Here is a 27309-nt window from a genome sequence, read left to right as displayed (position 1 = left end):
AAAAATCACGAATCAGAAACTGAAGAAAATTTAAATAGAAAGATAGAACTACAGGATTAGTAACTGTGCATTAAATCTGATCTGGAAGCTAATCACATACAGGGCAGACTAAGGACATTGAGACTGTGTAAATAGTGATAATAATATAATGTCTGTCATTCTGAAGCCTTTCCTTCTAAGTACTGTGCTTTTTTGGGGTCTCGTGTTTACTACATAAACCTCCTTTTTGTTTTCAACCTCTAGACTTGCTACCATGATCACTTAGGTTCAAAATATACAGCTCAGAACTAAAAACAGGGCTTCGCTCATTGTCCCAGTGCTCTCTGCAATTTCATTTTCTTGGCCACATAATCAGGGGTTTGTCTCCTTCCACATTTCTGTTAATTTTATTAAATGTTCACAAATTTTTAAGATATCCCAGTAACTAACCATACAACCTTTTTATAAGATGAAAACATCTTTGAAAGTCATGTTATCAATTTATAATTTCATTTATATTTTTTTATTATTTTTTCTGTGTGAGTTTTGTTTTTGTTTTCTGTGTTTGAGACAGGCTTTTTCTGTGTGGCCCTCGTTGTACTGGGACTCTCTCTGTAGACCAGGGTGGCCTAAAACTCAGAGATCTGCCTAACTCTACCTCCTGAGTGCTGGAATTAAATGCTGTACCATCACCACCTGGCTTAAATTTTATTTTATTACTCTTTAATCACTGCTTGGCATTTAAAGAGTTTTTAAGTTTTCATCAAACATTTTGTTAGAGATGTGTGAATTCCAGTCTTGCTTTTATGTTTTCCTTTGATGTCACCACTAATTAATATCTAGGTGATCAGACTTACAGATAATGTAAGTTGTTGGACATGAGCTACTAACCTAAGAATCTGTGTGTCCCCTAATCATTAGATACAAATTTGAGTCAGTCATATATTTATCATAGCATTTAGAGTCTAGTTATTTTTTCCGCTTGAATTTTCTAGATATTATTTTTGCCTAGAAAAAGAATTGTATTTGCCTGAAATAATCTGACTGGTTCTGTTTTCAGTTTCTAACATGCAGCAGCCAACTATTTCTTCATTTATTGCAAAATATTGCCCATGTCTTAACTCAGTAACGTTGTATGTTTCTTTTCTTGCAGTTCTGGGAATTAAATGGAATGTCTTATGTATACCACAAATGCCATTTATCTATCTGCTGCTTACTTTTCCACATTTCTTTTTATTTAATGAGTTTAGTTGTGAAGCCATTTGATCATTTTAATCAATGAGACTTAATAATCTGTTTGAATTCTCTGTGCCATGGTTTCCAAATCGGCAATATGAAGACATAGTCCTTACAAAGATGTGGTAATTAAATATATTTAAACATTTAGAATAGGGCCCAAAGCAAGACATACATTCCACAAGTCTTGGTTATTTTTTGGTATCTTAGTCTCTGTTAACATATGTTAACCATTCACAACTCTACTGTGAAAATGCTTTTTGAGAACTCTACCTTTTGAATAAATACAAGAGCTGTTTTCAGTTACTCAGCTAGAGTGCTGAAAGAGTTATTCTGGGAATTAGAGTTGAATGATTTCTTTGTAAACAGTTTGAGGGAAACATCAATCTGATAAACATTAATATTTACATATCTACCCACATCTAAAAATACATAATTTTCAACTAAAACATGGATGTCTGATAGCACCATATAATATTAAGGAAAGTAAGTCCATTTATAAAACAGCGATATCAGTACTTTCATTTCTATTGTTACAAATAACAAATTAGGACAGTCTTGCTGGGCAGTGATTCAGAGAAGCAATAAAAGCAAAGAAATGGGTGCTAAAAAGAGACCAAACTTTGTCATCAAGAATCTAGGTTCCCTTCCTTCAACAGGATATATGATTCTCCCTGTCTGATATTTTTTCTTCCATTGTTTGCTTTGATGTTTATTTTAAACATTTCCTGCTGTAAAATAAAAGTCTAATTTAGAAGTCATATAAAGAATGGTATCTTCACTTCAGTCCTGGCAAGTTGTCATCACAAACTTGAGATCCTTTGTGTACATAGTGTTCACTGTCCTCTCTTTAAGCTGTGGCAACGTTGCCATTTTGAAGAGCTAATGTGAAATACTCTTGTGCCTTTGATTAGCTGTCTTCATAGGAGAACAGCATTGCTTGTGGAAGGGTTTTAATTACAGTTATATAAAACTGTAATTCCTGAAGAAACTCACACTTGCTCAATTTTTGTTATTTGATATGAGTGCATCTAAAATTGATAGGAAAAGCTTGAGTGTTCCCAGTTACCACTCAGAACACACGTGCATGTTCTGTGTGCTTCTCAGTGTAATAATTCTCCCAAAGAAAGAAAGAAAGGGGAGTTAGTATGATATGGAAAGGATAGGAGCTCTACAAGAACCAAATATATCCGGGCACAGGGTCTTTTCTGAGACTGACACTCAACCAAGGACCATCTATGGATATAACCTAGAACTTCTGTTCGGATGTGGCCCGTGGTAGCTCAGTAACCAAGTAGTTTTCCAAAGTAAGGGGAACAAGGACTATTTCTAACAGGATCTCAAGGGCAGGCTGTTTGACACCCCCCCCAGGGGAGGAGCAGTCTGTTAGGCCACAGAGGAGGACTTTGCAGCCAGCCTTGAAGATACCTGATAAAACAGGGTCAGATGAAAGGGGAGGAGGTCCTCCCCTATCAGTGGACTTGGAAAGGGGCAGGGAGGAGACCAGGGAGGGAGTTGGGGAAGGGGAGGGAATGAGGGAGCGGGATATAGCTGGGACACAGAGTTAACAAATTGTAACTAAAAAGAAAAATAAAAGTTGAAAGAAAGAAAGAAAGAAAGAAAGAAAGAAAGAAAGAAAGAAAGAAAGAAAGAAAGAAAGAAAGATAGAAAGAAAGAAAGAAAGAAAGAAAGAAAGAAAGAAAGAAAGAAAGAGGCTTCAACGTTGGGGTCGCTATCCCAAGAATCCCTATGATGCCCACACTAGGGGAATCAAGAGAGCGGACATGGGGTAAGATGATCAATCCTCGTTTAGAAAGACAGATTTGATGTGCATTGAACGTATGAAAGGAGTCTACTGGGGGCATCTGAAAGACTCTAATTAGCAATGTTTTCAAAGCAGATACAAAGACTCATGACCAAACCTTCCGCAGAGTACAGGGAATCATATGAAAGAAGGGGAGTTAGTATGATGGGGAAAGGATAGGAGCTCCACAAGGACCAAATATATCTGGGCACAGGGTCTTTTCTGAGACTGACATTCAACCAAGGACCATGTATGGATATAACCTAGAACCTCTGTTCGGATGTAGCCTGTGGTAGCTCAGTAACCAGTTGGTTTCCCATAGTGAGGAGAACAAGGACTATTTCTAACAGGAACTCAATGGCTGGCTCTTTGACCTCCCCACCCCCCAAGGGAGGAGCAGTCCTGTTAGGCCACAGAGGAGGGCTTTGCAGCCAGTCCTGAAGATACCTGATAAAACAGGATCGGATGAATGGGGAGGAGGTCCCCCCCATCAGTGGACTTGGAAAGGGGCATGGTGGAGATGAGGGAGGGAGCGTGGGATTGGGAGGGAATGAGGGAGCAGGATACAGCTGGGATACAGAGTTAAAGGCATCTGAAAGACTCTACCTAGCAGTGTTTCAAAGCAGACACTAAGATTCATAAACAAACCATGGCAGAGTGCAGGGAATCATATGAAAGAAGGGGAGTTATTATGATATGGAAAGGATAGGAGCTCTACAAGAACCAAATATATCCGGGCACAGGGACTTTTCTGAGACTGACACTCAACCAAGGACCATCTATAGATATAACCTAGAACTTCTGCTCAGATGTGGCCCGTGGTAGCTCAGTAACCAAGTAGTTTTCCAAAGTAAGGGGAACAAGGACTATTTCTAACAGGATCTCAAGGGCCACTGAGTCCCTGCTCCCCTTACTAAAGCACACACATGGAGACCAAGATGCCCATGGACTACATCACAGCAGTGGTGTCTAGGTCCTCTCCATGCATATTCCCGATTTCAAAGGTATTTATCTTACCTTGATTTTCATCAGAATGGCCCTATGTAACATTTGTTTAAGCAAATGATTATTTAATTTATATGATCAAATCTTTAAAATATTTTTTCACTACTTACCAGTACACTCTGATTTTTCATTAAGTAAATGAACTTTCACTACCATTGATAATAATACAAAAACACAATACTCTAGCATTTCCTGTGCATGTTTTTTTTTTTTTTTTTTTTTTTTTTTTTTTTTCTGTACTCTAGCATGTCCTATGTTACAGCTAGGCCTCTCCCATCTCCTAGATCACTGATGACATAGCCCTGAGTGCTTTGTAGGCCTCTCAAGTGTTAGAAGGTTCCTGCCACTGGCCTTGGGGAGGGGCCTATCTCACCACCTACTCTTTGTACTGAGTGGATACAAATTTCCTGCCAATCATCCTCTCCTGCATGCATTTATATCTCCCTCACCCCAATTTTGGAAAAATGCATGATTTTTTCCTAAATTGTATTCCAAATCCAACATTCAAATTTCACGTTCCCTTTTGATATCCATGTTTCTACAGGTCACCTGGCCATTTTACAAGCTCACTTCTAAATCTGCCAGCTCGCTATAGCCTGACATTGTTATGTGGATTTATTCTGGCCCTGAGAGAAATCGGCCGCTTTGCCAACAATAAGTGCCATTTAGGATGCACAGGGGTTTAAGGCCATTATCAGTTGTCCTACCCCAAGTACGGTAGTGTGCCGCAGCCCTAAATCTGGCCTTTCAAATCCCTTTGTATCTTGTTTTCAAATTTTTCCATACTGTCTTCAAGAAATATTTGAGTATTCTAAGTTAATATTTTAAAATAATGTTTAAGTTATTTTTAAGGGTACTGTTTCACCAATCACTATGACTTAAATTTTCAAGGCCTTTGGTCATTTTGTTTAAAAAAAAAATGCTTAAAAATTTAATTCATTAAATGTATGTTATGCTTTAAACTGGAAACAGGAAACTAAGTGATTCAAAATAGGGGCGTGATGTTTCATATTTATGTAGATATTTTTAGTTAAAAATTAAAATTGAAAGTTTTAATTTCAACTGCCAAGTTGAAATGCAGGCTGTTTTATCCTTGCTAAATTAAGCTTTGAGCTCTTGCACCTTGATCATTTCCTAATTGGTCATATTTCTCTTCTTACACTTCACTGAACATTTAAGTAAAAATTTACATTTGCTTCTTAAATTTCCTATTATTTTATTTTAGTCCAGTGTATATGTAATTTGGTACTCTATTGCTAATGTAGCCTACACACTTAATTTCGTAGTTATTACATAAAATTGTCATCTCCTAGCAAAATTATAAACCCATGAAAAAAATACCATATTTTCTTGTGTTCAACCTTTAATCTGACATGCATGTGAATCATTTGTTAATAACAAAAACATCTGGGGTAGGAGTGGTCAGTAAAATGACTCAGTGGTAAAGGAAAAAAAAACTGATCCTCATAAATTACCCTCCGACTACATGCTCACCCAGGTATGTATAAATATGAGAGACAGAGATGGGAATGGAGTGGAGAAGGAAAGGAAAAAATTTCTCTGTATTGGACACTGTTTAAACTTTACAAAATTCTAATGAGACATAAACTTTGTGCCTTTATAACACAAAGAGAGCCAAATGAAGAAAGATTTTGTATAATTTACTCCACACTACATAGGTAATATGTAATTCTTTACAACTTTGTCTCTCAAACACTCTTGTATTAAAAAAAAATTAACATAGGCCTGGGAATGTGGCTCAGTTATTATTTTTGCTTGTACTCTGTATACCAAAACCAAGGAAAATATTGTTGTTTCATGAAACTGAGAGAGGAAGATGTATTACCTGTGAACAGCTGTTCTCACTTCTCATGTTCGGTCAATCTGTCAGAAAAGCTCTACATGAATAGTTATGTAAGTGTTGTGGATAATCAGCACCTTTGTGAGGGAAGAGTAGAAACGGAGATAGTGAAGAAAGTTCTTCTTCAAGGTAATGGAAATTTGCCTCTACAGTAGTACTGACAAGAAGGCTACTAGCAATTCCTGTTATTTTTATCCCCTTAAGTATAAATTTAAAAATACATAACAATTAACTATGGATGTAGCTCATTGGTAGAGTGCTTGCTTAAGTGTGTATGACACTTTAGAATTAATCCCCAGGTTCATTGACAAAGTGAATGAATGAATGAATGAATGAATGAATGAATGAATGAATGAATGGACAGCATTCTTATAGGGCAACATAAGCCTTAAGTTTTTGCTTTTATTTGTCAAAATGAAAGCCAAATAGGTTTACTAATCACTATTTTTCTAATGGTAGATGTAAGATGTCAGAAAAGTGTCTTGTTTTTAAATTTTACTTATTAATTTTTTTTAATTATTACAGTTTATCCACTTTGTATCCAAGCTGTAGCCCCCTCCCTCATCCTCTCCCTCATGCCCTCTCAACTTTGCCCTCACTGCCTCTTCTTTTCCCATGCCTCTCCCCTAGTCCACTGATAGCAGAGGTCCTCCTCCCCTTCCATCTGACCCTAGCCTATCAGGTCTCATCAGGACTGGCTGCATTGTCTTCCTCTGTGGCCTGGTAGGGCTGCTGCCACCTCACGGAGAGGTGATCGAAGGGCCAGCCACTGAGTTCATATCAGAGATAGCTTATGTTCCCCTTACTAGGGAACCCACTTGGAAACTGAGCTGCCATGGGTTACATCTGAACAGGGTGTCTAGGTTATCTCCATGCATGTTCTTTGTTTGGACTATCAGTCTCAGAAAAGACCGCTGAGCCAAGAATTTTTGGTTCTATTGCTATCCTTGCGGAGCTCCTGTCCCCTCCAGGTCTTTTATCTCTCCCTACTTCATAAGATTCTTTGCACTCTACCCAAGGAATCTGCTTTGATATCCTGCTGGGTTGAGTCTTGGAGAGGTCTGTGGTAGGCTCCTGTCCTGTTCCCTGTTTTCTCCCTCTTCTGATGTCTATCCTCGTTGCCTTTCTGAATGAGGATTGATCATCTTACCTATGGTCCTCCTCGCTTAGCTTCTTTAGGTATACAGATTTTAGTATGTTTAACCTATGTTATATGTCTAATATGCAGTTATAAGTAGTATATAGCATGTGTGTCTTTCTGCTTCTGGGTCACCTCACTCAAGATGATCTTTTCTAGATCCCACCATTTGTCAGCAAATTTCATGATTTCCTTGTTTTTAATTGTATAAATGTACCACAATTTCTGTACCCATTCCTCAGTTGAGGGACATCTGGATTATGTCCAGATTCTTGCTATTACAAATAAAGCTGCTACATGGCTGAGCAAATGTCCTTGTTGTGTATTTGAGCATATTTTGGATATATGCCTAGGGGTGGTATAGGCTCTAAGATCAACAATCAATAAATAGGACCTCATGAAATTGTGCAAACCACTTTATCAGCAAACAAACAAACAAAAAACAAAAGAAACAACAAACAAAAATATCAGATATACTGTTTAATGTCTCATTTCCATGAGTTTGCAAGTCTCATAAAATCAGAAGATATTTTGGATGTTATGTTCCTCATTCTGAGCACCCTGCAGACATATGGATTAAATAGAGAGGAATGGATGGCAAAGTTGATATAAGCAAAGATTTTCATTAGGGAATGACAGAAAAACATAGAAGTATACTTAGAAAAGTAACAACTTTGGCAGAACAGGACAATAACAATCAATAGATGACACCTCATGAAACTGAAAAGCTTCTGTAAAGCAAAGGACACTGTCATCAGAACAAAACAAGTGCCTACAGACTAGGAAAGGATCTTCACCAACCCTGTATCTGACAAAGGCCTAATATCCAGAATATATAAAAAACTCAAGAAGTTAAAAAGCTATAAATCAAGAAATCCAATTTAAAAATGCGGTATAGAGCTAAACAGAGAATTCTCAATAGAGGAATATCGAATGGTAGAGAAACATTTAAAGAAATGTTCAAGGTCCTTATTCATAAGGTAAATGCAAATGAAAACATTCCTGAGATTTCACCCATTAGAATGGCCAAGATCAAAAATTCAAATGACAATACATTCTGGAGAGAATGTGGAGAAAGGGGAACCGTCCTCCATTGCTGATGGGAATGTAAACTTGTACAACCACTTCGGAAATCAGTCTGGTGCTTTCTCAGAAAATTAGGAATAGTGCTACCTCAAGATCCAGCTATACCAAAAAAGCATCTTAACAGTTTAGTCAGTTAATCTTAGTTATCTAGCTTTTTTTTCCTAATTAAAAAATTGTGTGCCTATAAAAACAATAGATTTTTAATTTTTTTATTATTACCTTCACTGACCCTTTCTTATATATTTCCAAGTAAAAATCAGAAATATAAATCCTGTTCTATTTAACTGCCATTTATTAACATAAACAAGGAAACATTGTTGCCAGGGAAAGAGAAAAAGGAATTTAACCTCTCTTTTCTTTCTTCTCAAAGTCTGAAAGATAAATTGTACTGATTCTAAATGAAAGAAAACATCAGCCGACTGGACAGATTTATTGAGTTTGCTTGTAGCAAAATTAGTTTGTTCCATTTTCACATACTTTTTCTGGTAGTAAATGTTTTAATCTATTGATGTCATGAAGAAACGCTACATTAGCTATAAACTAGACAGAGGACTCTGTTCAGTGACAGGACCAGTAATATGTGTAGGGCAATAAACACTTTGCAAGACTTTAATGGCCCTGAATTCAAATAGATAATATATAGTTCACTAAACTGAGGGAGAAGATTCATAGAAGATGGACGAATCCTAAAAATGTATCAACTAACTTGCACATAATATTAAGACATTAGCTTTACAATGTTAGGAGGAAACTATGTTTGGTGTTAAGATGACAACTTCACTTTCAAGACGTTGAAGCACACCTATGATTTAAACTGGTCTATGTTATAGTGTGCATTCATTCAGTTTCTAAAAAGTGAATATTTTCTGTCACAACTCTCTCTTCTTTAAAGTTAGCAGGCATATTAGTAGAGAAAAGAGCTGGACCAGGCTCTGATCAATCCATGTAGAATACATAAATAAACTGGTGGTGAGCTGCCATTGTTGGTGGCTACCGTATATTAATTTGATAAATATAATAAGCCTAAGAACCTGTCCCCACACTCTGATTCCAAATGTATACATCAGTCGGGCATGTGGTACACAGCTATAATCCTAGCACTTGGGGAGGCAGAGGCAGGCAGATCTCTGTGAGTTTGAGGCCAGCCTGGTTAACAAAGCGAGTCCAGGTCAACCAAGGCTGTACAGAGAAACTGTCTCAAAACAACAAAAATAACAACAACAAAAAAAAAAAGAAACACAAAATGAAACCAAAAAACAAATGTGTTTACTTGCAAGTAGAAGCTAGGTTCTCTAGGCCACATACTATTAGTATATAAATTAAAAACTAGATCAAATTTACAAATGAAGATGTTATTCAACAGATCCTATTTGTAATGTATTTTAACCCACTGACACTTAAAGGAAGGAATTCAATACTTGCTACTTTGTTTTCTAGATGACAAAAGTATCTTGGTATAAATTGACTTGTAAATGTCTCCTGATAATGTAGAACATCAGTTAGCTCAAGTCTAGGAGCCAAGTTACATTTTATAAATCCCCAGGTCTGGCTCTTTCTGCAGCTGGGAACTTAATAAATATCTCAAAAGTTTCCTACCCTATTTTTCTTCATCTGTAAAACTGTACTATCAAATTCAGCTGGCAGCTCAGGGTGATAATGTTGAGCTCCAGGCATTGTTTTAATCTTTAGATGGGTCCATAGTAAGTGTTCCTAGATAAGGCTTGCACATAGCTGCTGGCTCTGGTGATACATACCTCTAATTTCAGGTATGCATTTGTCCAACCATACTTTAAAAGCTCCCCAATGCAAACTCCTATGCCTTTAGTTGGCATTATATTTAAAAGTTCGGTGGATGGAAGAAAGCATAGTAGCTGTTTCCTCTACCTTTTTAAAAGTGATTAGTAAATTAACAAAAAATAAATAATAAATAAAACAAAAACCAGTAAATCATGGTGCTGTATAAACATTGGAAAATATACACTTCAGCATAGCTTTGTAACCCACACCCATACTTCAACTATTTTTCCTTTAATTTTTCATTTGCTAATACAAATGAAAAAGTGTCAGTAGTTCAAGAGCATGGAAAGTGGAGAAGTCTCACATCCTAGAAAACCTAAAATGTCTTAAATGAAGTAGCCTCTCTGCTTTAGGCACCCTTGTAGATGCTGAGGCAGAGCACTGACTAATGTATAGAAACATTACTTTCTAGGAAATTAACAAAGCAAGTTCTGACATATGGGTTCCTAAGAAAATATATTTTCAACCTGAAATGTATTTCTTCTTTGAAGTTACATTTTCTAAAAAGATCATGTGATGTAGTAGATATGCAATTTTCAGGAAGTACTGATATTATTATTAAATTGAAAAAGTTTTCACATATACATGAAATTAAAATTGCAACATGATTTTTTTTTTTTTTTTTTTTTGCTTCTGTTTCATTGGATAATTCTAGAGCTGGAAAGAATGCCTATTGGTAACAGTGCAGACTACTCATGCAGGGGTCCTGAATTCAGTTCCCAGAACACACATCAGGCAGCTCATAGCCACCTATAATTCCAGCTCCAGTGGCATCCAATGCCACTCACATGCGCACACACACACACACACACGCACACACGCACACGCACACACGCACACGCACACACACATACACAAATGCACATACACACATAATTAAAAACAAAATCTTTAAATAAATAATCTATCTTTGTTATTTTTCCAATCACCTTTTTCTTTTTAATTTTGGCTAAATAAGTAGAAGAAAAGGTTAAGAGTGAAGGTTACAAATTGCAAATATCAGATCTACAAGTAGCTGGTTATATGATTTCTATACTCTGTTCATTATTTATTATAATGATAGCAATAATCTTAAATAATGTCAATGTGAGTATTGAACAAGATGATAGAGATAAGACATCAATGAATAGAATACTATAAATTAACTGTCAACTGAACAATACTAATTTAAGTGTGCTTAGAAATTGGCTTCTTTTTCTAGCAGTTGACTTTAGAATATTTCTGCAATATATGTAGAAAGTGAGAGGTTCGATTGATTTATAAAGTACCTACAGATGATTTCATGTACCTGTTTAGCAGAAGGAAACACATGCTTGTCCATCTCAAGTTTGTTTGTACAACTGAAGAAACAACACCAACGTCACATTCACAACCGCTTTTCTCATTGTTTGAAAGTGTGTCAGTGCAAAGATTGGCCTCAGTTGGAATGGGACGTCTGGTTAGGAAGTTACCGCGGCAAAACACATAATACTGAATCCTCTGACTCTGGGAACCTCTGGGTATTTTCAGAACAGGGAACGGTAATGAATGTGAAGTGTTCATATAGTAGTAAATGAGGGCTGGAGAGATGGCTCAGCTGTTAAGGTTAGGATCACAACCAAAATAAAATAGTAAATGAGACTATATACATGAAGTGAGTTGAAGTAGAGCTCAAGACACTATGGCAGTAAAAACTAATCCAATGAGTTCTTTTGTTTGGGTTGAGAAGCTCACAATATCTCTTATGTTTTAAGGGTTGCTGAAGCAAGCATACAAACAGGAAGCGAATGCCCATGTGACCACGTTTATTTGAAGCCAAAGTATGTCGCATCTGCCTCATCTCAAAGATGCTTTGAAATCTCTGTATTCGATTACCGAATGCCTTTCTCCCTTGGAAATTGTGTTTAAATTAAATGAAACTTATTTGGGCTGTTAAAGGTCAAGAAGGATTTCTGAAAAATTAGAAGATTGTTTAAACTAAAAATCTAAAGACTGAACTTGTTCTATCAATTGACTTCTATATTTTATAAATCACATACATACATACATAGATATGTAGATAGACCGATAAAAAGTGTATGTGGAGAGAGAGCTCAGTAGTTAAGAGGATTTGCAACTCTTGCTGAGGGCCCGAATTTAGATCTAAGTATCGAAATGGTAGCTAAATTCTGTTTGTAACTCTAATTCCAAGGTATCTGATGCCTTCTTATATGCTCATGATCACCAGGCATGTATTAGGTACATAGACAAAAATACAAGCAAAACATTCATACGCCTCAAATGTAATTAGTATAGACATTTAAATGAATGATGATTTTAAATTCATAAAAAATATATATTTTCTACTAAAATTTTTTATATTTTTTATTTTTTTATTATTAGTTACATTTTGTTAACTCTGTGTCCCAGCTGTATCCCTCTCCCTCATTCCCTCCCACCCCCACCCTCCCTCCCTGGTCTCCTCCTTGCCCCTTTCCAAGTCCACTGATTGGGGAGGACCTCCTCTCTTTTCATCTGACCCTGTTTTATCAGATATCATCAGGACTGGCTGCAAAGTCCTCCTCTGTGGCCTAGCAGGACTGCTCCTCCCTTGGGGGGTGGGAAGGTCAAAGAGCCTGCCATTGTGTTCCTGTCAGAAATAGTACCTGTTCCCCTTGCTATGGGAAACCAATTGGTTACTGAGCTACCATGGGCTTCATCTGAGCAGAGGTTCTAAGTTATATCAATACATGGTCCTTGGTAAAGTGTCAGTCTCAGAAAAGACCCCTGTGCCCAGATATACTTGGTCCTTGCGGAGCTCCTGTCCTCTCCAGGTCTTACTAACTCCCCCTTCTTTCATATGATTCCCTGCACTCTGCCGAAGTTTTGGTTATAGTTCTGCTTTGATACACTGCTAGGTAGAGTCTTTCAGGGGCCCTCTGTGGTAGGCTCCTGTCCTGTTACTTGTTTTCTCCTATATCCAATGCACATCTCATTTGTCTTTCTAAGTGAGGATTGATCATCTTATCCCGGGTCCTCTGTCTTGTTTATCTTCTTTAGGTGTATAGATTTCATTATGTTTATCATGTCTTATAGGACTATATGAGTGAGTATATACCATGTGTGTCTTTCTCCTTCTGGGATACCTCACTCAGAATGATCTTTTCTAGATCCCACCATTTGGCTGCAAATTTCATGATTTCCTCGTTTTTGATTGCTGATCTACTAAAAATTTTAAGCTCTATGTTAGTATTTGTTTCATTTCTAGAAATCATATATGTAGTATTTGTTTTGATTATTAATCTTATAATTACCACATACAAATAGTGTTTTGTTCCTTTGTCTAATGAATGCAGTCCTAAGTTTGCTGAGGTTCCTTAAATAACCAGAATGCGTTCGACTTCCTCTACATTTTTAGGCTAGCTCTCCACAAGTGTTGACTTTGTTGATATTGCTTGTTTTCCAACCTTCATCATTTGATTTTGTGTGGGTCTGTTTCAAATGCTTTTCCCCATGTTTCTTGGAAAACTCTTATGAATAACTTGCCCTGGGTGAATGAACATCCTGAAACTCGCCCATTGTTAGACTGTAAATTTCCCAAAGTAGGGAACTATTTGTCATAACATTGATAGAAGTTCAGGGTTTTGTGAGGATGTGACTATACGGTAGCGTTCAAGGAGGACATAGTTAGAAACTGTGAGAGTTCTGAATCCCACCTCTTCCACTTGTATATTTTATTTATCTATTTTCTTTTCATGTGAACACCAGCATTAGTTACCCAGAAAACACTGAGTGACAGTAATTATTCACACCACAGAAGGTTAATGAGAACTCTAAAAGTCAAAAGACATGGTTGACATTACTTATGGATACACTATCAGAGAGAGGCAGCGCAGGACGTACAAAAGAATACGCACATGGTCTTGTCCATGGAAGTGACTGTCTTCATTTTTTAGTTAGCAACCGTAAGTCCCACATAGTTATTATACAGTACTGACAAATCATTGTAACAAGGGGGCTATACTACTAAATGTAGTATTGATTTTAATTATTTCCAATAATAACTTTGAAAAATTATTATTTACACTAGAGCTGTTACAAATAGATTCTCACAAGAGTCGGCTAATAGCCATTTTCTTTTAAAAGATGAAATTAACAGTTTGAAAGGTTTTACTGATCCATCAATGAAATAGAACATTAGTACAAAATAAAGAGCCATCCCTATGTCTGCAGCATCTATAGATACTATGTTTAAGTGTTTAAATTAGAATGTAGCTGGTGAAAGCATTTTATGAATTATTGACGTTTTCAATCTCCACACTCCAAGATGAAATTCATTAGGAGGGGTTAATTTTGGATTCGCATTGTATAAAGCCATTGTAATACAAGGTGCTTGAATGGCACTTTTATTCACTGGTGCATGGGTATTATTTGAAGAGCATAATTTAGAAGCTGAGCTGCAGAGATTACTCCTGTATCTCATTAAATAAAGAATTAGCACTTTGTTTACTGAAAGAGACAGATGTCTGTCAGAATTTTTGATATGCAACACACCAAAAATTTTAATGAACCTCACAGATTTTATTTCTATTTACTAAGGAGATTTTGTGTTGCCTTGCAAATGAAAGAGACAATCATCAGTCTCAAAAAAATGAAAGAGAATAGACAGGAGGTCTGGAACAAAGGTTTCTAATTAAAAGACTAGTCCTGTTTTTTGTTTTGTTTTGTTTTTGTTTGTTTGTTTATTTGTTTTGTCAAGAAATTTAGAACACATTTCTTCCCTCTTATTCACTTAAGAGATGTTATATATCTCTAACCCTGTGGGATAATATCCCAGAAAAGGAGGGTCATGGAATCCCTTTCTTTGAAAGTATCATTGAAGAATGGCAAGTGTTATTTGAGGTGTTTCTATGTGTTAAGCCCTGGGCATGAGTCGGCCATGTTTTATAAAAGGTCAGTAATGAGCAAGGTCAAAGAATACATTTGAGTCGCAAAGCTCACATTAACCATAGAATATGTGCCTCTTTGTGCCTCATTTTCCTCATTGGAAAATGTAAAATGAGAATGACTTTCTTCAGGATCTCATATTAAATAAGTGATAGCTGTATGCCAGCTTTTTTTTCGAGTCCTTTAACCTTTCATTTTTTTTTTTTTTTGTTCTTTTGTTAACTCTTTTCTGGTAGTAATAATAAGTACCACATGCCAGTGATGTTTGCTGACTTAAATCTGGTGACTCCAGAAAAGACATTTCTTTACATTATGATGTGCTATTAAAATAGAAACTGTTATGGTGGACTTAGATATGCTCCTATAGAGACTTCGAGCATGATGCAATCAGCAAACTTTTCTCATAGATTGATGTTTGGGTGTTACTACTCAGGATGTTATAGGTTACCCAAATGTATTTCAACATTCTAAGATGGGCATAACAAGGAAAATAGTTCTGTTGAAAACACTACTGCACTTCAGTAAAAATAGTTCATATTTTGTATTGGTATTACAAAATATGTAATTATTGTATTGTAAGTATATTTTTGTTTGTGTGTTACAGACATATAAAGACATCATGAGACTATAACTTTGAATCTTTATATTGTAGATAGAAAAGTACACTCTAAAACTTACATTAGAAAAGACGATTTAACATTAGAATCAGATACAATTTCATAGATTTCAGTTATGGCAGTAACAATATTTGGTATACAACAAATTTGCTTCTCTGTAATTTGCAGTGCGATATGATGAAACTTGGTAATGCATGAGTATGTTCTCTGATCCATACCTTTTCTAGTTAGAGAATGTAATTCAAAAGTATTCCACATGGTGCAGAAATGGCTTGAAATGATAATATCTTATTGTTCTAAACAAAACGCCTATAATGTATATTGGTTTTCTGAACACTTGAAAGTAGAAAGAAAATATGTATTAGTTGGCTTTTTTCAGTGTCTTCCCTCTGTAAAAAATAAAGTTATCTTTTAATTGTATCGGTCATTTACTGAAACCACAGGATATAGCTTATAATATTATGCTTGATGAACGACAACAATGAAATCACTTTAAGGAAATATACAAACATATTTACCAAGGCTGAAATGACAACAAAACTACTTTCGGGATTAAAAGTGAAGAGAGTAGAGGCAGATAATTTTTTTTCCAAAGAGATTGGAAATGAGAAATGACAGTTATAATGTCAGAATTCAGGATATTGAACTGGCTAAAAGGCAGGAGATTCTAAAGAAGGCTAAGCCACAGTTGTCATCATACAGTTCATTTATTTATGGTGTCATTACACAGAAGAGAGAAGGGGACTGTGTTTTTAAAGTGTTTTAGTCTGTTTTATGTAAGTAATTTCTATCAGTTCAGCTGAACCTTCCACTCTTATGTTGTTTCCTCCCAGTTTTACGTTCAGAAAGTTGGAGATACCACTTCATATATTTTATTTTCCTCTACGTCCACTAAAATATTGACACATCTTACAAAGATAATGACTTGGCTCTTATGACTTTACCTGGTTCACCACTTATTTCTCCAGCAAGCTCAAAATACCTAAACACAAAAATACCTTCATTTGAATTAAATGCTTAATTCATGAACTTTTCATTAGGTGCTTATTAGGTGCCATGAACTGTGTACTTCCAGAAGATATGTTCATATGCGTGTTTCTCATCTCCATTTTATTTGATTTTCCAGGGTAGCTTAGCTTCTAGCATCAGACTGAGAAATAAGCTAAGGCTGGCCAATGCTAAATGTTACCAAGCTTTTTACCGACAAATTATGTCATCTTGCCAGTTTTTGTTATGGAAATATGATTTGTGTGAGCTTGTTTCAACTTAAATTATAGGACTGCTTTACTTCAGTCTTGAAAATAGCAAATAAATGATGAATGAGCTACAGCCAGTCACGACATGGCAAGACCGTAGTAATTATTCTCCAAAGTAGAACCTCCTAATCGATCTTAATTCTGAGCAGCAGGAAATGGCAAAGCAACAGTGGCTCATACAGGGCATATGCCAGGTTCCTAGAAATTAGACTAACACTAAAAGGTTAAAATAAAAAACTTTATCAAATAAGAGCTGAGGATAGAGAGGTCAAATATCTTTGAAAAACAAAAACTGAAGTGAAAGATATTCACACAATATAAGGACTGCATGCTTTTAATACTTTAAAAGTTAACCGTAGTACCCTAATTTAAAAATAAATATATATTTTTTGCATGTGTGTAAGACACTTCTGGGGCTTGAGAGACAAGCTCAGCTGTTAATAGGGCTTACTCCTCTTTCAGAGGACCCGCTGTTTGATTTGCAGCACCCACAGTAGGCAGCTCACTAGCATTTGTATCTCCAGCTCCAGGCACTCCAGTGGCCTCTGCCAGGACTAACATATACTTACAGACATACAGACAGACAGACAGACAGACAGACACTAACACAAACATACACATACACAAGTAAACACGTGTAAATAAAATAAAAATTTGAAACACCTGAACTATCTCTGACAAACACATTAGGATATTTGTCTTTTTACGTGAAAGAAGCATGAAGTTTTGGTATTTTAAAATATAAATATTTTATGAGTAATTTTCAAAGTACTATGGGAAGTTAAAAAACAAAAAACCAAACAAACAAACAAGAAACCGATTAGTTGGAAATTCTTCTTAGATTGGGAATTGAAAATGTCAACTTTACCTTCCCAGGCTCAACCTTGATTGCAATGAACATCAAGTTCAAGCTTTGAGGTTCTCAATTAAGTCAATTTTAGGTTGCCAGTTGTACTTCCTTTGTATTTTTTGGTCAAATTTTGAAATGAATCTTTTAAGTTAAGCTATTTGATTCTAAGGCAAAATTAAAGGGTGTGTAATTTTAATGCTTACTGTAATTAGCTGTAATAGAGACCTGCTGAACTGTTGCAGGCATAGGACAACCAGCCTGAGTTGGTAAACATATTTGCCCACTAACCAAAAGTACAACACTTCTTTGACTTAGGGCTCCAAGAGGGTGGCGGCAGGAGTGGAGGCAGCCTGGCTACCGGCTTTTTGCTCTCTGTCTTCTCCTATAGCTCAGGCCTCAGAGAATTTGGATTATCCAGAAACAGACACTGTGACCCGAACTGTAATTGTCATGTTTTTCTTGCCCTCATATCTCCTGTGGTAGCTGTGGAAGAAGATTCCTCCAGCTCAGGCCCTATTTGCATCACAACAGAATGAGCTTACTTTGAGAGCTGGCAGGGTCTAGCCCTACCACCTTTTATCTTCAGCTGGCCCTCTCCTAGTTCCGGCTTTCCTTGGGCCCATAGTGACCTACAGCCTAACAGTCACTCAACAGAGAATAAGTGATCGACAGTAGCAATACTGGAATAGTGGTTCTGAGAGAATTGTAGAAATGATGTTACAAATCAGGTGTGTAAATAAGTAAGATGCAACATTTCTATACACACTCACACACATATGATGTGTATCTGTGCACATATGTATATACTCATATACATTCTATAGGTTGTGTTTGTACCATATCTTTCCAATGTAGGATACTACACTTTCAAAGGAGTCTATAAGTTTCATTTTGAAAGGAACCGAAACCATGAGAATTATGAAAGCATAGAAATTGCACTCAAATGTAATTATTCAAACTCAGTATTTATTGTTTTTTTTTTTTAATATCAGTGGCATTTTCAATTTATTTGCGTGTGGTAAACATCATCACTTCACCCCTCTACTACAATTGCCTTAGTTTTCCAGCATTTGTACTGATTTTTCATGTTTGTATTAGGAACCCATTCTTTCCCCAAATCTTTGCCTTTTTCAGGTTATCCCCTTTTCCTCATTAAGATGTAGGCGAATTGCTTCTACTTACACATGTTTTCAGGGTAACGAAGGTGCCAGTTAATGATTCATGGATACGTTACATTCTCTCATTTTTTATCGGAACCTTTAAAATCATAAGACGCACGTACACATAACATTTGGGAATCTCCTCTTCTGCATACATGTTGACTCTGTTAAGAATTTCAGAAAAGGCCGAACAGAGGCAGTAGCTCATTATTTGCCTTAAAATTCTGGTTGAAGATTTTTTTTTGAAACAGTATTTTTCCATCATAATGTCGGTGTTGAGCGGTGCACGGGAAGATCATTTATAAAAATGCTAAGTGCATTCATTCATTTACTCAGGGTAGGCTCCACCTCCGATTACTTATAGTGTCACATGTTGGTTTTCTTATAACTCTGACAAGGTATCCAAAGTCCTAGGATATGAGTTGCAGAGGAGTCTCTTCTAAATGTGTCATCTCTGTGAGAGTCAAAACAGGCAGAGCTATTCGGTTAAATAGTGATATCCACTATTCTATTTGAAAGTGAAACTAACCAAATCGTTTGAACGTTCCAGTGTATAAACTTGCTGATCTTTCTTTCAAATGTAACTACTGGTGTTCTTGTTATGGTTGTTGCAATCCCCATATTAATTTTTACAGTAATTTCTGATGTTTATGCTGTATGCTAAAGCTTATAATTATTTTGAAAATATTTATGTTGGTGAAATGTTTTTTTTTTAAAAAACATAATATTCAATTAAGCAAGCATGATTACAATAAATAATTTACTTTCAGTTTGGAAAAGGTGAATAAAAACTGCTTGGCCAATACCGTACCATTAATCTATTCTCTTTTCTCCTTTCTCTCTTTACTTCTCTCTCTCCAATAGAAGTGGAACAAAAAGGTAATTAAATACCTTTCATAAATTATATACTATTTATAGGCTAAGTTATTTAACAGTTTAACATTTAGTTAAATAATTTTGTTATTAATTCTTATTTTATGCAAATTTATTGACTACTTCTGCTGCTCAACTTCACTTTAATCTGTTTTACTGACCAGTGATGGTTTGATCCTTTTGTCCTAACAGAGATTATTAATTTAACAAAAATCATCAACACTGCATTTTATCCTCTTTATCTGAAACTAATAATTAGAAATCCAGTGGGCATGGTTAATAATGATTGCTTTAGGTTTGTTCCTCGGTCTCTCTTAATTTCCCTTAGTTCTGCTGTGTTTCTCCTACTGCATTAACTCTTAACTACTAGAGAAAGGGGAGAGGATATTCTTCTTAATTATCCTGAAAGACATTAGTGTCTGTGGCCACACCACTCTGAGCACACGCAATCTCCTCTGCTGTTAGCAACCAAGGGCCCATTATTAACAATAACATAAAGCTTATGTACAGTTTTCAGACAGAGAGTAACCTGTTTTTATAGTAAAGGGTTGTACATTAAAACTCCTAAGTTTTATAAGCATCAATATTATTATTGACCAAAAATTTATAATGGCCCCATCTTTGCAGAGTTTGAAGGTCAACTTTCCCCACAAAACTTTTAATTTCTTTAAAATCAAAACTTTGAATATACCAGGAATGTCCTTTCATTTCAGCCATCTTTAATGCATAGCTGACATTCGTCCTAGACTGTTTTCCAGGGGTTCTGTGTTTCTAGTTACTACTAAGGAGCTAATCACTAACACTGAAAGGATAATCCTTTATTCATTAAAAAACAGGTCAACATCCAATTCCTTGTGATTTCCTCATTTTTTTTTTTTTACCCAGGAATATTCTAATAATCTCAAACCTAACTGCGGACTGCATGGTTATTTTTCAGTGTGTTTGCCTTGCAAATAGTTGCAAGCAACGCTTCCCAGAGCAGGTTCATCAGGACACAGTCAACCAAAGTGGCTCCATGGAAAGGCTTCCAGGATCAAATTGTGCAGTATGCTCACTCACCCAACTTCTGATTTAGAGATTCACCAATGTGCTTGAGCTAGTATAATCCCTGCCACGGCTTAATTTACTGTCCGTGTCCTAATCGAATGTGGCTACGGGTCCCTTTTCTCTTTGTGTGCAGCATTCAACTGTGCCACATCTTCAAGAACCACCCTTTGGGAAACGTTGCTTTGTAGCCCCTTCATTTCAGATGAACCAGCCAAGCTTCCTTACCACCATACTTAACAATGTTCTCCAGTGATTCATACTAAACAGCAAAAAGAATCAGATGATTCCTGCCCATTTTCCTTCTGAAGTATGAGCAGCAAAATAGAGCAAGTAATCTTGTTTTTCAATGCTTTTCTCATGTAACAGTAAAAGGTACATGTTTTTAAGTTCCAATAATACTGTACTTAACAGGACGTTTTTAACTGATTAAAATCTAGTTCCTGGGTTCTTTTCTGTAACCTTTCACCCTTCTTTTCTGCTTCCTCCTTTCCTTTCTTTCTCTCCCTTTCTCTTTTTCCTTCCAGTATCCATCCATCACTCATCTTTAATTGAATGGGTTGCATGCTCTGTGTGTGTTGCAGCAGCTTTGAGATTTTTATTTTCCTTTCTTTTTCTTTTTGGCTAGAAGATTCAGTGGCCTGTGTTGCAGATCTTTTCTTTTCCTTTATTTAAGTAATAATAATGTAAGCTATCGTTTTTTAGTGATAAATAGCTATTGAACAGCCAATTTCATCACAATGGAAACAGTGGATTATCATTTTCAAATGAGATACAGTTCTTCAGTGAACTAAAGAAAGCATCATGTGTGAACTTGGTACTTTGTTATGTCTATAGAACTCATAGACATATGTTACACTCCAGACATGCATCAAAATATGTGTTTGCAAAGGTAAAAATCAGAAAAGCACAGCTTCTTCTATTAAGGCTAACATTTCTCAACAAATGACATCAAATTGTTTGAAGGCAAAATATATATATATATATCCAAAATTATTGTGGACGAATGCTTTGTAATAACAGAAAGGGACGTCACGAAATAAGTGGTGGTGGGTATCGCCTATTAGAGTTGCATTCTGTTTGCTGAAGATGAGAACAGAAGAGAAAAGGTGCAATTAATATATTTGTTATTATACCTTTCCCTCCTGACAGTTTTTCTTTGTCCTGGACTGCTGAAAGGAGTGTACCAGAGTGAACACTTGTTTGAATCTGACCACCAGTCTGGGGCATGGTGCAAAGACCCTCTACAGGCTTCCGACAAGATTTACTATATGCCCTGGACCCCCTACAGAACGGATACCCTGACAGAGTATTCATCCAAAGACGACTTCATTGCTGGAAGGCCAACGACTACCTACAAGCTCCCTCACAGAGTGGATGGCACCGGATTTGTGGTGTATGATGGTGCCCTGTTCTTCAACAAGGAGCGTACCAGGAACATAGTAAAGTTTGATTTGAGGACTAGGATAAAAAGCGGAGAGGCGATCATAGCAAATGCCAATTACCATGACACCTCCCCATACCGATGGGGTGGCAAATCTGACATAGATTTGGCAGTGGATGAAAATGGATTATGGGTAATCTATGCAACAGAACAGAACAATGGCAAAATTGTTATTAGCCAGTTGAACCCTTACACCCTAAGGATTGAGGGGACGTGGGACACTGCATATGACAAAAGGTCAGCTTCGAATGCATTCATGATCTGTGGGATTTTGTATGTGGTCAAATCTGTATATGAGGACGATGACAATGAAGCCACAGGTAATAAGATTGACTACATTTACAACACCGACCAAAGCAAGGATAGCCTGGTGGACGTACCCTTTCCGAATTCATACCAGTACATAGCAGCTGTGGATTACAACCCCAGGGACAATCTGCTTTATGTGTGGAATAACTACCATGTTGTGAAATACTCTTTGGACTTCGGGCCTCTGGATAGTAGATCAGGTAAGTTTGATTTTTGGTAATTTTTTAAGGAAAGCTACATTTTTCCCCTCCCTCAATAAGATGACTTAAGTTTTTATTCAGTTTCCTATGCCATTTTCTGACCTGGGTATCTAAAAGAAAATACTCGTTGTCTTTTCATTTTAGAAAGGTTGGTTGCAGTTTTTTCCTCTCCAAGAAAGTGGTTTTATGAGAAAGCGACTTTGTCCTTTGCATAGTTTGTCTCGTAACTCTCCCTGCTTCTTTGAAATATATTTATTTGCTATATCCCAGTCGCCTCTTTGTATAATGCAGTCTATAAAGCATCTGCTAAGATTGCATGCTGTCTTTTCACATTAATTGTGGAATGTTCTCCAGTTTTTTAGCTAGAATATATGGGAAGGTTAGCTCAACAAGATGCTACTGGAGCTGGGTACCAACAACTTTACCCCACAAAGAGGATCACGTAAGACTAAAGTTTAGGGAAGTATGGATGGCTTGAAACTGCATGTGTCTCAGCAAATCTACTCAATAACTCATAATTACAATAATTCGCATATTTGAATAAATGAAAATAATTCAAAACGCGGTCATGATTAAGTCTGAAATGATCTTTAATTTCAGTTATTTGAATATTTTCCCTTTTGGAATACACTATTAACTTTTAATATTATGTAAAGAGGACTATAAAGATCTTTAATGCTTTTTAAAAATGTTTTATTATTATTATATATTTTCTTGATGGGCAAGGTGAAAAATAAAAGCAAAGGGTGGAAAAAAGGATGGTTAAGGTACTAAGACAGCCAGCATAAGTAGGAATAGCTGCACAATCCAAGGTAAATAAGGCAATTATAAAATCTAACAGATGTCTGTGTCTTAGTATTTGTGATAGCAGGTTAAACAACGCTGCCTTGAAAACCTTAGGGCTAATAATAAATAATACATAGTCCAGCACCATTTTCTTTTTATTTATTACAACAAATGGTGCCCAACTAATTTAAGTATCACACCCTTTAAATCATACTTTATCATGGTTTGATGGGAGAAATAAGCTCCCAGCAAAACAACCCAAACTTGAAATCTACAAACTCCCAGGTCAAATACTGTCCCCTTAAGAGAGAGTCTTAAACAGGCCCAAAAGTCAAAGAAGGCCTACTGTGTCAGAGGACAAAGGGGATAAACTCAGCAAAACTGGCTGCCTCCCAGGATACACAAACATTGCTGCTTACTGCTGCCTGCTGGCAAGTTGGAGATGTAAAACTGGGAGGCCTACAGACCTCTAGACACAGCCTGAAACTGCATCTTAAAAAAACAAAAACAAAAAACACCTTGGCAGAGGATACTTGGATCCCTTTTGGCTTTATTTTGGTTGTCATAGTCATGGATCTGGTTTTGAAGTGTTTAATGGTGATGGCTCTTCTCTGAAAATGGGGAGAAAGCCAGGGGATGCGAGGCTAAGTGTCAGACTATAGAAAGGACACTCTTCCTGATAAAAACTAGACTAATAGAGGGTGGAATTCCAAGCTCTCCTGCTGCAAGATGCTTCTCAGCTCCTTCTGGGAAGGGCCCAATGATTTACTATAGCATCAACTAAGTTCCAAAAAAAATGATGAACTGGGCTTTGTTTGTTACAGCCTAAATTGGCACAACTGGCCCAAAATTTAAAATTTTTTTGTTTCCTTGCTTGATTTTCCTTCAAAGGCTTTGAGTTACAATGATATGGATTTGAGATAAAATATTTGAACAAGATGTTGACAGTACATGCCTTTAATCCCCAAACAAAGGAGACAAAAGAAGGCAGATCCCAGAATTCCTGATCAACTTAATTTACATATTAAAAGCCAGTTTATGCCTGTAATCTCAGTGTTTAGGGGGCTGAGACAGGAAGACAATCTTGCCAAGAGTTCAAGGCCAGTCTTAGAAATAAATGTGCTCCAGGCCAGCCTAGGCCAAAATATGAGACCTTATCTCAGAAGTAAATTAAAAACAAAACAAAACAGTAACAGTTCAACATGGTAACAAGCCACAATAATTTTGTCCAAGAAAACATAAGCTGGAAAATATTGATATGTGTCTGAATTTTGGTAGTAATATAGTAATTTAAAATAAATTATATCATTAAGAGTTTCATTGTTGCCTGTCCATGGTAGCACTTGCCTTTAATTCCAGAACTCAGGAGGGAGAGAAAGGTGGATCGCCATAGGATTGTGGCAAGCCTTGTCTACAAAAATGAGTTCCAGGACAGGCAAAGCTACATAGAGAAACCCTGTCTTGAGAAAGTAAAAAAATAAAATAAAATAAAATAAAATAAAATAAAATAAAATAAAATAAAATAAAATAAATGAAATAGAGTTTAATTGTTACCATTTCTAATTTTCTGAATTATGTAGCTTACTCTTGTGAGCATGCCATTCTACTCTGTAATTTACCCCATTGGGCATATGTATTCATACAGAAACAGGTTCATTATGTCCAATAAGCATGCCTCACCCAACTTTTTATTCTGTGACTGCTCATTATTTCCTTTCAGACATTAATATAATATATTGTATATATAGAAAGAAGGCTCAATAGACTTTTGTTGAATAGACAAATGAATAATGGCTTTCTTCCTCTTCCTCAAAAAAACCTGACAAATTTGGTATCATTTTGTATAATTTTTAAGAAGCTCAATCAGAGTGATATTATGTCTTTCCACATTTAGCAGTGCTGATATTTTGTTGAAGTAACCTTTCTATAAAGAGAAGGCCAGGTCGTCAGCCCCTCCAGTAACAAGTTGTAGCAATTTTTCAAAGAATGAATGGTAACTCTCCTAGACGACATAGACAGACAGCTGTGGTACGCACTGGTAAGGCTCTGCACAGTACCCACTTCTCAAGGGAGGACGTAGACCCAATCAGTGATGTGGAGAATAGTCTGAAGTCCACGTCTCACAGCTGTGAGCTTCCTAAACGAAAACTTGGGATTTTTCTGTGATAACACTGTTTATGGATAATATGAAGTCTTTTTTTTTTTTTTCTTATACCGCAGAGGCATAAAGTAATTAATAGTAAAACAAACAAACAAAACAAAACAAAACAAATAACCCCCCCCCACACATACACACCGAAGTATACCGTGCTATAGTTCAAGAATAAACACACCTCACATTTCGCTGAGCTTTTTTTTTTTTTTTTTTTTTTTTGACCTCTCTTTGTAGCCCCGGACCAGGATGACCTTGAACTCAAAGATCTGCCTACCTCTGCTTCCAGAGAGCTGGGATTAAAGGTGTGTGCCACCACTGTCCAGCTAAACTAAAATATCTAATCTTATTTTTTATCTGGAATAAGCCTAAAAGTCATTAGAATTGCTACTTTGAATTTAATAAAGTAACACAGTTCTTCATCTAGACTTTATAAATTACCCTTGAAGAAGAATATTGTATTTTTGGTTTATGCATTTACACACTTACCAAAAATATGTCTATTATGCACCCCAAAGCATATGTATTTAATTTTTCATATATAAGCATATATGTATACATGTATACATATATAAATATAAATATACATATATTATATAGAATGAGGAATAATGTTAATTGTTTACATATGAAAAATTATACTACTCATTTAAATTTTTTGTTTTTTATGAAAGTTAAAATATGGAATACCTTGCTGACAAATATTAGTTCCTCATTCATTAAGATGCTGTTATTACAGTGAAAATGTTAAGAAATTACAAATTTCATTTTAACTGAATTCTTTTCTAAAAAGAGATTTAGTTTTTATTGTTTTGAATGATCACACTTAAAAACTTTTTCCATTTTTCAAACAGTGGGGTTTCACCTGTGTTGAATTTGTCAACATAATCACCAAAAAAGTACAATTTGCATGCATGGATGCTCAAATTAAAAAGCTAGTACTTTGGCATTGGACCTACTGCAATTTAGAAGTGTAGAGAATAACTGCAGAAGTAAATTTTATGCATGGTATGTGTGGATATGAGAATTTCAATTAGCATTAATAGAAGCTGTTCATCTTCTTTCACAAAAACAGCTTTAGCTGGGTGTTTTTCAGAGTAAATTACACTGGCACTTTTCAGATTTTTCAAAGCAGCTGCCTGTTGTTATGGGTCTGCTTATGTCTGTATACAGAGACTTCAACTTAAAAGAAATATTTTATGGCCAAAAATGTAGGAAGGAAGGAAGAAAGGAAAAAAGGAAGGAAGGAAGGAAGGAAGGAAGGAAGGAAGGAAGGAAGGAAGGAAGGAAGGAGAGAGGAGGGAGAGGAAAAGGAGAATAGAGGAATAAAGAATGTAGAACAAAGTATATTTGTCATATGCTGGTATTCAGCTGAGTCATTTTTCTCTGATTTAAGTTCTGTTCTATTAAAAAAAAAAATAGGACCCAAATTTTGATGTACAGGGTTATGTTTGTTTCACTTCTGCTGTGTGTAACTATTCTGTACTCTCTGGGAAAATAAAATGTAAATACACCTCTCTTAGATAGCTGAATACATATATATATATATGTATTATATTACATATATGTATTATATATATGTATATATATATACGTATATATGTATGTATAACTATATATACATATATATAGTTATATATAGATCCATCCATACATATACTATATATATATAGTTATAGATACACGTACAGATATATAGATATATAGCTTTAGCTATGCTTACCTTATAAGAAACATCTGCCTTTGAACATGAACATGAACATGAGAGTTTAAGGCCCTGGGTTTGGATTCTACACTGGTTCCTTGG

General features: G+C 36.0%; 1 protein-coding gene across 1 annotated transcript in view; it reads left to right on the top strand.

The window, feature by feature from the left end:
- The window catches only part of Adgrl3 (adhesion G protein-coupled receptor L3), a 736167-nt gene that overhangs the window by 449506 nt on the left and 259352 nt on the right, over nt 1-27309 (top strand). Inside the window, exon 8 of the mRNA XM_055629463.1 lies at nt 21764-22564. Coding sequence (XP_055485438.1) covers nt 21764-22564 — 801 coding nt within the window. The remainder of the gene's footprint in view (nt 1-21763; nt 22565-27309) is intronic.

The sequence above is a fragment of the Psammomys obesus genome, unplaced genomic scaffold, assembly GCF_907164565.1.
Source record: "Psammomys obesus unplaced genomic scaffold, mPsaObe1.curated_primary_1811, whole genome shotgun sequence".
Classification (NCBI taxonomy): Eukaryota; Metazoa; Chordata; class Mammalia; order Rodentia; family Muridae; genus Psammomys; species Psammomys obesus.
Note: the sequence above shows the minus strand (reverse complement) of the source record. Positions and strands in the feature narration are given on the sequence as shown.